A 12,668-nucleotide genomic window follows, 5' to 3' on the forward strand; every position below is an offset into this window, starting at 1 on the left:
ATTTTCATGTGTATAATATATTCTTCTAATTGTTTTGTGCCGTTTCGCTGCAGGGTTTTAATGTGAAAGGCTGTGAATTCTCTATTTAGACTTGTTCAGAGAAATACATGGCGAGCTCGCGGACATTTGGCTGCCGCGAATATATCATGTTATTACTTTAAACAGTTCAGAAACATCTGAATTCAGCTATTGGTGTGTTCTAACGTGTGGATTGCGTGCAATCGCCGATATAATTTAATTATAAAAGGTCTTAAATAAGAATAAATTCGCTCGTTGTGAGCTCCGTGGAGACAGCCTGAGCTGAGCAGCCGTGATTCTTCTCTCGTCTTTCTGACTTCTCTCTGCCCAGACATCAAGTAGCCTATTCATAAGCTGTATCACGCTGTCAAATTATATTTCATTTTGCCCACATAAACAGTTAAAAAACACCTGAATTCTGCTATTGTTGTGTTCTAATGGGTGGATTAGTGCAATTCGCTGTGATATTATTTTTGGAAGCGCTTAAAAAATGCTGATGACGCGCTCATTTCTCTCTCGTCTTTCTCGCTGTTCTTTGGCCAGAGACATAATTTATAAATGAGATCTGACCCGGTAATAATAACATATGTTGGTTTAGCTTGTCAGTGTGAATGAAATGTGTAGCCTATTATTATTTGTCCGATCTCGCCCCGAAACGCGGCTGTCATGTGGACTTCAAGTGTTCATACATCGCGAGCTCGCGGACATTTGGCTGCCGCGAATATATCATGTTATTACTTTAAACAGTTCAGAAACATCTGAATTTAGCTCTTGGTGTGTTCTAACGTGTGGATTGCGTGCAATCGCCGTTTTAAAAGGTCTTAAATAAGAATGAATTCGCTCGTTGTGAGCTCCGTGGAGACAGCCTGAGATGAGCAGCCGTGATTCTTCTCTCGACTGCTCTCTGCCCAGAAATCAATTATTAATGAGCCCTAACCCCTGTAATAATCAGATATGTTGGTTTAGCTTGTCAGTTTGAGGGAAATTGTATTATTTACTTGGTATTTTTAACCGGTTTAAAAGTGAAACAAAACCCGACTCCTCCCTTTAATCTCGGTTATTGCAACTAGGGGCGCAATTTTTCTCAGACAATGTAAGTCTATGGGTAATGTATTTTGACATTTAAAAATTAATTAAAAAAAAACTTTAAGTCTGATCAGTCTGAAAAGATATAGCAACCAGCACCGCTCTATCCCGCAGGTGTCTGCCGAGTTTGGGGCTTGTGGCTTTAAAGCCCTAGGAGGAGTAGCGTTTAGAATTTCTGTCAGAAAAATAATAATAAGAAAAAGAGGAAAAAGAAGAAGTTTAAATAGCATAACAGTATGTTGGCTTGTTGCCAAGCCAACATAACTAGAATTAAAAGTTAGTGAACTAACTTTGATGTTGGCTTGGCCATCTTGGCCATGGGGCAAAAGAGCCACAGTACTTGTGTGCCTAGCATTCTTGAGTTGCCCCGCTGCCAAAAAAATAAATAAATAATAATACCATAAAAAAATACACCTGCGACAGTCTTTTTCCATGGTCCCTTGCTGTTTTCTTTTTAAATAAAAAGCCTAGGCTATGAAAACAGCTACGACAGGGTTGTCTAGCTGAATGTGAAATAAGTCATGCAAAAACCATAATCTCCTAAATACCATTCAATTTAATCTTATTTTAATAGTACTGACAACATATTTTAAGTTATCACACATCACTGAAAAATTAAAGAATTTTAATCAAAATTTTAATTAATATTTATTATAAAATAAATATTTCATAAAACTGAAACTTAAATATATTATTTCTATAGGCTATACAAAACGGAAAAGAAAAAAGACTAAATAATAAGGCTGAATAAGCTGATCTATAGCATGTTAAATGGTGGTTGCTTGTCTATGAATGGTACACCCTTCTAAGCTCACAGAAGTGGTTTGACCCAAGTCCTCAGCAGCCAATGACATTGACCTCTTCAAACTGATTTTTAACTTGTACTTCAAGTGTATTTCACGTGTATTTAACACGTGAAATACACGTTAAATACCCGCTGATTTTTCATGTGTAAACAACACGTATTTAACGCGTTAACTAATATTGGATATAATATCGGAGTAATATAGTATTTTAAGAAGCTCTTAAAAATATATATAAATTACTTTACCATGTTGTGCAGCGCCGATAAATGAATAATATTAAATACGTGTTGTCTACGCATGAAATACACGTATTTAACGTGTTGTTGACGTGTTAAAATTCACGTGTATTTGACCCTCTTGGCCTTCCATACACATTAGATATAATGAGGGAGACGTGAAAAAAGGACATTGCGTTGTTTTGATATGGATTACTTTATCAAAAAATATTTGTTCGGGAGCACTTGTTTAGTTTAAAGGTAGACATGTCAAGCTTTCTATAGATATATCTCTCATGTCTCTTCGTTGAGTATTCATGGAGTTATAGTTCATTTTAATGACGTGTTTGTAAATGAAGATCAGCGCAGACCAAGGCTGCAGACAGCACACCTTGTTTGTTATCTTTATTTTATAAGTGCCCAAAGTTTTGTTGTTATTATGTTTGTATCCAAAAAAAGTAGACCCTTCACAGAGACACGTTAAAATTCACGTGTATTTGACCCTCTTGGCCTTCCACACATTAGACGTGAAAAAAGGACATTGCGTTGTTTTGATATGGATTACTTTATCACAGAATATTTGTTCGGCAGCACTTGTTTGGTTTAAAAGTAGACATGTCAAGCTTTCTATAGATATATCTCTCATGTCTCTTCGTTGAGTATTCATGGAGTTACAGTTACTTTTTTCCCCTCGATGTCAAATGATATTTCGTTTTGCACGGCTCAACAAACACCTGGATTTTGCTCTTGTTTTGTTCTAATGAGTGGATTGTGTGCATTAATATCTTAAGAAGCTCTTAAAAATATATATAAATGACTTTATCATGTTGTGACGATGGATAGCAATTGATGTGACGTTCAGAACTTCAGCCTGACAGATAAAATCTCACAAGCACATATAAACACTCATTTTCATGTGTATAATATATTCTTCTAATTGTTTTGTGCCGTTTCGCTGCAGGGTTTTAATGTGAAAGGCTGTGAATTCTCTATTTAGACTTGTTCAGAGAAATACAGCTCGCGGACATTTGGCTGCCGCGAATATATCATGTTATTACTTTAAACAGTTCAGAAACATCTGAATTCAGCTATTGGTGTGTTCTAACGTGTGGATTGCGTGCAATCGCCGATATAATTTAATTATAAAAGGTCTTAAATAAGAATAAATTCGCTCGTTGTGAGCTCCGTGGAGACAGCCTGAGCTGAGCAGCCGTGATTCTTCTCTCGTCTTTCTGACTTCTCTCTGCCCAGACATCAAGTATTCATAAGCTGTATCACGCTGTCAAATTATATTTCATTTTGCCCACATAAACAGTTAAAAAACACCTGAATTCTGCTATTGTTGTGTTCTAATGGGTGGATTAGTGCAATTCGCTGTGATATTATTTTTGGAAGCGCTTAAAAAATGCTGATGACGCGCTCATTTCTCTCTCGTCTTTCTCGCTGTTCTTTGGCCAGAGACATAATTTATAAATGAGATCTGACCCGGTAATAATAACATATGTTGGTTTAGCTTGTCAGTGTGAATGAAATGTGTAGCCTATTATTATTTGTCCGATCTCGCCCCGAAACGCGGCTGTCATGTGGACTTCAAGTGTTCAGAGAAATACATCGAGAGCTCGCGGACATTTGGCTGCCGCGAATATATCATGTTATTACTTTAAACAGTTCAGAAACATCTGAATTTAGCTCTTGGTGTGTTCTAACGTGTGGATTGCGTGCAATCGCCGTTTTAAAAGGTCTTAAATAAGAATGAATTCGCTCGTTGTGAGCTCCCTGGAGACAGCATGAGATGAGCAGCCGTGATTCTTCTCTCGACTGCTCTCTGCCCAGAAATCAATTATTAATGAGCCCTAACCCCTGTAATAATCAGATATGTTGGTTTAGCTTGTCAGTTTGAGGGAAATTGTATTATTTACTTGTTATTTTGAAACAAAACCCGACTCCTCCCTTTAATCTCGGTTATTGCAACTAGGGGCGCAATTTTTCTCAGACAATGTAAGTCTATGGGTAATGTATTTTGACATTTAAAAATTAATAAAAAAAAAACTTTAAGTCTGATCAGTCTGAAAAGATATAGCAACCAGCACCGCTCTATCCCGCAGGTGTCTGCCGAGTTTGGGGCTTGTGGCTTTAAAGCCCTAGGAGGAGTAGCGTTTAGAATTTCTGTCAGAAAAATAATAATAAGAAAAAGAGGAAAAAGAAGAAGTTTAAATAGCATAACAGTATGTTGGCTTGTTGCCAAGCCAACATAACTAGAATTAAAAGTTAGTGAACTAACTTTGATGTTGGCTTGGCCATCTTGGCCATGGGGCAAAAGAGCCACAGTACTTGTGTGCCCAACATTCTTGAGTTGCCCCGCTGCAAAAAAATAAAATAATAATACCATAAAATACCAATGTGTCCCTGAGCAAGACACTTAACCTCTAGTTGCTCCAGAGGCGTGCGACCTCTGACATATATAACAATTGTAAGTCGCTTTGGATAAAAGCGTCAGCTAAATGAATAAATGTAAGTGTAATGTAAATAAAAAAATACACCTGCAACAGTCTTTTTCCATGGTCCATTGCTGTTTTCTTTTTTAATAAAAAGCCTAAGCTATGATAACAGCTAAGACAGGGTTGTCTAGCTGAATGCAAAAAAAGTCACGCAAAAACCATAATCTCCTAAATACCATTCAATTTAATCTTATTTTAATAGTACTGACAACATATTTTAAGTTACCACACATTACTGAAAAATTTAAGAAGGGACACTATTTATAGTATACTTAGGCGTGTCAAGAGCTAAACAAAAAGTCCTGTTTCATTACAAAATACTGTAACTTTTATAAACTTTATACTATCACCACAAAATGTTTATTAATATTTATTATAAAATAAATATTTCATAAAACTGAAACTTAAATATATTATTTCTATAGGCTATACAAAACAGAAAAGAAAAAAGACTAAATAATAAGGCTGAATAAGCTGATCTATAGCATGTTAAATGGTGGTTGCCTGTCTATGAATGGTAGCCTACAGCCCTCTAAGCTCACAGAAGTGGTTTGACCCAAGTCCTCAGCAGCCAATGACATTGACCTCTTCAAACTGATTTTTAACGTTTACTTCACGTGTATTTAACACGTGAAATACACGTTAAATACCCGCTGATTTTTCACGTATATTTGACCCTCTTGGCCTTCCATACACATTAGACGTGAAAAAAGGACATTGCGTTGTTTTGATATGGATTACTTTAACACAGAATATTTGTTCGGGAGCACTTGTTTGGTTTAAAAGTAGACATGTCAAGTTTTCTATAGATATATCTCTCATGTCTCTTCGTTGAGTATTCAGTTACAGTTCATTTTAATGTCGTGTTTGTAAATGAAGATCAGCGCAGACCAAGGCTGCAGACAGTACACCTTGTTTGTTATCTTTATTTTATAAGTGCCCAAAGTTTTGTTGTTATTATGTTTGTATCCAAAAAAAGTAGACCCTTTACAGAGACACGTTAAAATTCACGTCTATTTGACCCTCTTGGCCTTCCATACACATTAGACGTGAAAAATGGACATCGCGTTGTTTTGATATGGATTACTTTATCACAGAATATTTGTTCGGCAGCACTTGTTTGGTTTAAAAGTAGACATGTCAAGCTTTCTATAGATATATCTCTCATGTCTCTTCGTTGAATATTCATGGAGTTACAGTTCATTTTAATGACGTGTTTGTAAATGAAGATCAGCGCAGACCAAGGCTGCACCTTGTTTGTTATATTTATTTTATAAATGCACAAAGTTTTGTTGTTATTATGTTTGTATCCAAAAAAAAGTAGACCCTTTACAGATTCGATTGATGTATTGCTCGATTAAAACTGAAAGTTTAATTTAAGTAAATTTCGGGGTTATCAGGAGAAAATGACTCAAAACGCGTATATGCGTTAATAGACTCCAGAGTTAAAAGGCTGTCGTGACTTTTTTTCCTTCCAGTATTCATAAGCTGTATCACGCTGTCAAATTATATTTCATTTTGCACACATAAACAGTTCAAAAACACCTGAATTCTGCTCTTGTTGTGTTCTAATGGGTGGATTCGTGCAATTCGCTGTGATATTATTTTTGGAAGTGCTCATTTCTCTCTCGTCTTTCTCTCTGTTCTTTGGCCAGAGACATAATTTACGTTATAAAACGTATTCTTAAAATACACATTTCTGTTTTAATAAATGGTCATATTAAATCATAGCATAACACATAAGTAGGTACAAAAATAATCAGTGATGCATGCGACCCTTTTGGTCTCAGTGTAGCTCCCTGCTTTACCATGTTATGCAACGCTGAGCAATCGCTGCGATGTTCAGCCTGACAGATAAATCTCACAAGCACATATAAACACTCATTTTCATGTGTATAATATATTCTTCTAATTGTTTTGTGCCGTTTCGCTGCAGTGTTTTAATGTGAAAGGCTGTAATTTCTCTGTGGACTTCAAGTGTTCAGAGAAATACATCGCTAGCTCGCGGGCAGTTGGCTGCCGCGAATATATCATGTTATTACTTTAAACAGTTCAGAAACATCTGAATTTAGCTCTTGGTGTGCTCTAACGTGTGGATTGCGTGCAATCGCCGTTTTAAAAGGTCTTAAATAAGAATAAATTCGCTCGTTGTGAGCTCTAAGAGACAATGCCTCCAGCAGCTGACCAGCCGTGATTCTTCTCTCGTCTGACTGGTCTCTGCCCAGAAATAAATTATTAATGAGCCCTGACCCCTGTAATCAGATATGTTGGTTTAGCTTGTCAGTTTGAGGGAAATTGTATTATTTACTTGTATTTTTAACCAATGTAAAAGTGAAAGTAAACAAAACTCCGGGTATTGCAACCAGTAGGGGCGCGATTTTTCTCAGACAATGGAAGTCTATGGGTAATGAGTTTTTACATTTAAAAATTAATAAAAAAAAAACTTTAAGTCTGATCATTCTGAAAAGATATAGCAACCTGCACCGCTCTATCCCGCAGGTGTCTGCCGAGTTTGGGGCTTGTGGCTTTAAAGCCCTAGGAGGAGTAGCGTTTGACATTGCTCAGAAAAATAATAAGAAAAAAAATAAAAATAAGAAGTTTAAATAGCATAACAGTATGTTGGCTTGTTGCCAAGCCAACATAACTAGAATTAAAAGTTAGTGAACTAACTTTGATGTTGGCTTGGCCATCTTGGCCATGGGGCAAAAGAGCCACAGTACTTGTATGCCCAACATACTTGAGTTGCCTCACTGCAAAAAATAAAAAATAATAAATACCATAAAAAATACACCTGCAACAGTCTTTTTCCATGGTCCCTTGCTGTTTTCTTTTTTAATAAAAAGCCTAGGCTATGATAACAGCTACGACAGGGTTGTCTAGCTGAATGCGAAATAAGTCATGCAAAAACCATAATCAATTTTAATAGTACTGACAACATATTTTAAGTTATCACACTACTGAAAAATTAAAGAAGGGACACTATATATAGTATACTTCGGTGAGTCAAGAGCTAAACAAAAAGTCCTGTTTCATTACAAAATACTGTAACTTTTATAAACGTTATACTATCACCACAAAATTTTAATTAATATTTATTAAAAAATAAATATTTCATAAAACTGAAACTTAAATATATTATTTCTATAGGCTATACAAAACAGTTACGAAAAAAGACTAAATAATAAGGCTGAATAAGCTGATCTATAGCATGTTAAATGGTGGTTGCCTGTCTATGAATGGTACACCCCAACCACTAAGCTCACAGAAGTGGTTTGACCCAAGTCCTCAGCAGCCAATGACATTGACCTCTTCAAACTGATTTTTAAGGTGTACTTCAGTGTATTTCACGTGAAATACATGTTAAATACCTGCTGATTTTTCACTTGTAAACAACACTATTTAACACGTTAAATAATATTGGATATAACATTGGAGTAATATAGTATTTTAAGTAGCTCTTAAAATTTTTTATAAATGACTTTACCATGTTGTGCAGCGCCGATAAATAAATAATATTAAATACGTGTTGTCTACGCATGAAATACACGTATTTAACGTGTTGTTGACGCGTTAAAATTCACGTGTATTTGACCCTCTTGGCCTTCCATACACATTAGATATAATGAAAGGAGACGTGAAAAAAGGACATCGCTTTGTTTTGATATGGATTACTTTATCACAGAATATTTGTTCGGGAGCACTTGTTTAGTTTAAAAGTAGACATGTCAAGCTTTCTATAGATATATCTCTCATGTCTCTTCGTTGAGTATTCATGGAGTTATAGTTCATTTTAATGACGTGTTTGTAAATGAAGATCAGCGCAGACCAAGGCTGCAGACAGCACACCTTGTTTGTTATCTTTATTTTATAAGTGCCCAAAGTTTTGTTGTTATTATGTTTGTATCCAAAAAAAGTAGACCCTTCACAGAGACACGTTAAAATTCACGTGTATTTGACCCTCTTGGCCTTCCACACATAAGACGTGAAAAAAGGACATTGCGTTGTTTTGATATGGATTACTTTATCACAGAATATTTGTTCGGCAGCACTTGTTTGGTTTAAAAGTAGACATGTCAAGCTTTCTACAGATATATCTCTCATGTCTCTTCGTTGAGTATTCATGGAGTTACAGTTACTTTTTTCCCCTCGATGTCAAATGATATTTCGTTTTGCACGGCTCAACAAACACCTGGATTTTGCTCTTGTTTTGTTCTAATGAGTGGATTGTGTGCATTAATATCTTAAGAAGCTCTTAAAAATATATATAAATGACTTTATCATGTTGTGACGATGGATAGCAATTGATGTGACGTTCAGAACTTCAGCCTGACAGATAAAATCTCACAAGCACATATAAACACTCATTTTCATGTGTATAATATATTCTTCTAATTGTTTTGTGCCGTTTCGCTGCAGGGTTTTAATGTGAAAGGCTGTGAATTCTCTATTTAGACTTGTTCAGAGAAATACATGGCGAGCTCGCGGACATTTGGCTGCCGCGAATATATCATGTTATTACTTTAAACAGTTCAGAAACATCTGAATTCAGCTATTGGTGTGTTCTAACGTGTGGATTGCGTGCAATCGCCGATATAATTTAATTATAAAAGGTCTTAAATAAGAATAAATTCGCTCGTTGTGAGCTCCGTGGAGACAGCCTGAGCTGAGCAGCCGTGATTCTTCTCTCGTCTTTCTGACTTCTCTCTGCCCAGACATCAAGTAGCCTATTCATAAGCTGTATCACGCTGTCAAATTATATTTCATTTTGCCCACATAAACAGTTAAAAAACACCTGAATTCTGCTATTGTTGTGTTCTAATGGGTGGATTAGTGCAATTCGCTGTGATATTATTTTTGGAAGCGCTTAAAAAATGCTGATGACGCGCTCATTTCTCTCTCGTCTTTCTCGCTGTTCTTTGGCCAGAGACATAATTTATAAATGAGATCTGACCCGGTAATAATAACATATGTTGGTTTAGCTTGTCAGTGTGAATGAAATGTGTAGCCTATTATTATTTGTCCGATCTCGCCCCGAAACGCGGCTGTCATGTGGACTTCAAGTGTTCATACATCGCGAGCTCGCGGACATTTGGCTGCCGCGAATATATCATGTTATTACTTTAAACAGTTCAGAAACATCTGAATTTAGCTCTTGGTGTGTTCTAACGTGTGGATTGCGTGCAATCGCCGTTTTAAAAGGTCTTAAATAAGAATGAATTCGCTCGTTGTGAGCTCCGTGGAGACAGCCTGAGATGAGCAGCCGTGATTCTTCTCTCGACTGCTCTCTGCCCAGAAATCAATTATTAATGAGCCCTAACCCCTGTAATAATCAGATATGTTGGTTTAGCTTGTCAGTTTGAGGGAAATTGTATTATTTACTTGGTATTTTTAACCGGTTTAAAAGTGAAACAAAACCCGACTCCTCCCTTTAATCTCGGTTATTGCAACTAGGGGCGCAATTTTTCTCAGACAATGTAAGTCTATGGGTAATGTATTTTGACATTTAAAAATTAATTAAAAAAAAACTTTAAGTCTGATCAGTCTGAAAAGATATAGCAACCAGCACCGCTCTATCCCGCAGGTGTCTGCCGAGTTTGGGGCTTGTGGCTTTAAAGCCCTAGGAGGAGTAGCGTTTAGAATTTCTGTCAGAAAAATAATAATAAGAAAAAGAGGAAAAAGAAGAAGTTTAAATAGCATAACAGTATGTTGGCTTGTTGCCAAGCCAACATAATAATAATAAGATTAAATAGTAGATCAGTAAGTTGGCTTTTTCAAGCCAACTTAACTAGCCACAATATTTCATGCATGAGCATGTGTAGGAGTTTACAGGCGTTTATTAGCACTGGTCTGAATGTGGAGAACATGGATGTCTTATGTATAATTGGCTAAATCATTAAGTAGATAAGTTATATTTCATTTTATAAGTTGAACTTGTTATTTTAAGCTACAGAACATCAGCTGTTGAGTATTATACATTAGTTGACTCCATACAGCAGTAATCCCAAAGTCTGTTGTGGGTCATATTTTTATAGCTAATGGATTTTTCTGATACGTTTGTTTTTTAATGTTCCCACAGTCTCTGTACTTCAGTCCATCCTGTCCACAGAAGCTTGCAAAACAGGAATGCCAACCGTTTCCCAGCTCCTACAAACACCGTGAGTTACGACAATATAATCGCACAGAATGATCCTATTCCTTCTGGCACCATAAACATTTCTGAAATTACTTTCAAATATTTATTTATTATATTATTTAGCTTGCATGTATTTTTATATAGCACTTTTTTTGTATTTGTATATTTTATATATAAATTTTTGTATACAATTTACATTATTTTAGAAAAAAATATATATTCATTGCATAATATCATGAAAATAATGTCAAATTGAATTGGTGTCATTTTCTTTATGAAAACATGTAATTTAATATCTTATTCCTTTTTAGGCAAATAAATTTTTTACAATAAGTTTAAATTTTATATATCATCCTTTTATTTAGTATTTTACTTAGGTTGTTTGTTTGTGTGTGTGTGTGTGTGTGTATATATATATATATATATATATATATATATATATATTATTTTTTTTTTTCTATAATTACAATTCTTTTAGAATAACATAATGGACGTCATTGTCATAAATCAGTTCATTTATTGCTTAATATTATGAAAATAATGTCAAATGCAAAAAATAGGTGTCATTTTCTTTATGGAACATGTCAATTAATATCTTATTCCTTTAGGGCAAATACATTTTTTACAATTAGTTAACATTTAATAAATAATTTTCCTTTTATATAGTATTTTATTTGGGTATTCTGTTTGTTTGTTACATTTTATATATATGCCAGTATGCAGTGGTGTTAAGAAAGGCATCATTTTCTTTATTCAGTATACAATTTTCTGTTTTCTTCTGTTGTTTTATGGATGAAATATGAGCTAGCGTTTTATGTGATTCATCCCAAAATGGATGTGATGTGTACATAAGCATAAAGTCTTCATTGTCTGACTAAGTCACGCTATTGTGAATCCGAAGCATGTGGTTTTCTTCTTTACGGCGTTAATGGTGAATGTTGACATTGTTTAAAACTGAAGCACAAACTCTGCTTCTAACAGGTTATTCAGTGCCACGCTGCTGTTTAACTCTGAGAAACCCCAGTTTAAGGTAAACCAACTGAAGTCAAAAACTAACCAAAGCAGCTTTTGCTTTTGTTTTTAAATAATCGGTTAAATCTTCTTCTCTCTTTCCAAACTCAGATCAGCTCCAAATTAAAGGAGGCCCTGAAATCGTCCAAGGAATGCTTGGAGAAGCGCTTAGTGGAGGAACAGAGGACCGTTAGTGCATTGCTTGATCCACTTTTAGACTCTTGTGTAACAAATATTTGACTTGGCCTACTTAGGAAACATCACGCAACAGTGTCACAAACACAGATTCCATCGTTTCAGTGTGGAAAAGTTGACTTGATGATATCGGCTGAATAAAATGCAATGCTTTAAAACAGGAAACGTTTTCTTGGCAGTCCTGTAAGTTTAGGTTTTGATGTAACTGCAGCCTGGTGTGTTTTCAGATCCACCAGCACAAGAGGCTGACGCGAGCGCAGTCGCACCACGGCTCGGAGGAAGAGAAGAGGAAAAGGAAGATCTTGGCCAGAAAGGTGCATGAGATTAGGAGTCGCATTTAATGCTTACACCGTTTTGTGCTAAACACATGCTTGTTAAAAACAAAACTTCCTGTTTTGGTTTCAGAAATCGAGACAGTCGACGTATGAAACTGAGGAGGATCTTTCCGTCAAATACAATAACAACTCTGGTAGGTTTCATTGCTTTAACTCTCCTTTATTAATGGAATCGTATTGGAGTAGTATTTATTGTCTTCCAGCAGGTTCTGGGGCGAGTTCACCTCCAACCTGCCCGTCCTCACCCACTCCTCTTCCTGGATCAGGTGCGTCCCGTTTATAACCCCGTCCATCCTCAACCATTATGTCTAATGTGACCCTGGACCACAAAACCAGTCTTGAGTGTCAATTTTTTGAAATCGAGATTTATA

General features: G+C 35.8%; 1 protein-coding gene across 11 annotated transcripts in view; it reads left to right on the plus strand.

Annotated features, from left to right (window-relative positions):
- The window catches only part of LOC127942925 (PX domain-containing protein kinase-like protein), a 30,942-nt gene that overhangs the window by 14,284 nt on the left and 3,990 nt on the right, over nucleotides 1–12,668 (plus strand). For 7 of the 11 annotated variants that reach the window (XM_052538929.1, XM_052538930.1, XM_052538934.1 and 4 more), the window contains exons 12-17: nucleotides 10,700–10,778; nucleotides 11,738–11,786; nucleotides 11,879–11,956; nucleotides 12,190–12,276; nucleotides 12,368–12,431; nucleotides 12,501–12,563. In XM_052538929.1, the coding sequence (XP_052394889.1) occupies nucleotides 10,700–10,778; nucleotides 11,738–11,786; nucleotides 11,879–11,956; nucleotides 12,190–12,276; nucleotides 12,368–12,431; nucleotides 12,501–12,563 (420 nt within the window). The remainder of the gene's footprint in view (nucleotides 1–10,699; nucleotides 10,779–11,737; nucleotides 11,787–11,878; nucleotides 11,957–12,189; nucleotides 12,277–12,367; nucleotides 12,432–12,500; nucleotides 12,564–12,668) is intronic. The other 4 variants (XM_052538931.1, XM_052538932.1, XM_052538935.1 and 1 more) reach the window with 1 other exon arrangement.

This window comes from Carassius gibelio, chromosome A22, assembly GCF_023724105.1.
Source record: "Carassius gibelio isolate Cgi1373 ecotype wild population from Czech Republic chromosome A22, carGib1.2-hapl.c, whole genome shotgun sequence".
Lineage (NCBI taxonomy): Eukaryota > Metazoa > Chordata > Actinopteri > Cypriniformes > Cyprinidae > Carassius > Carassius gibelio.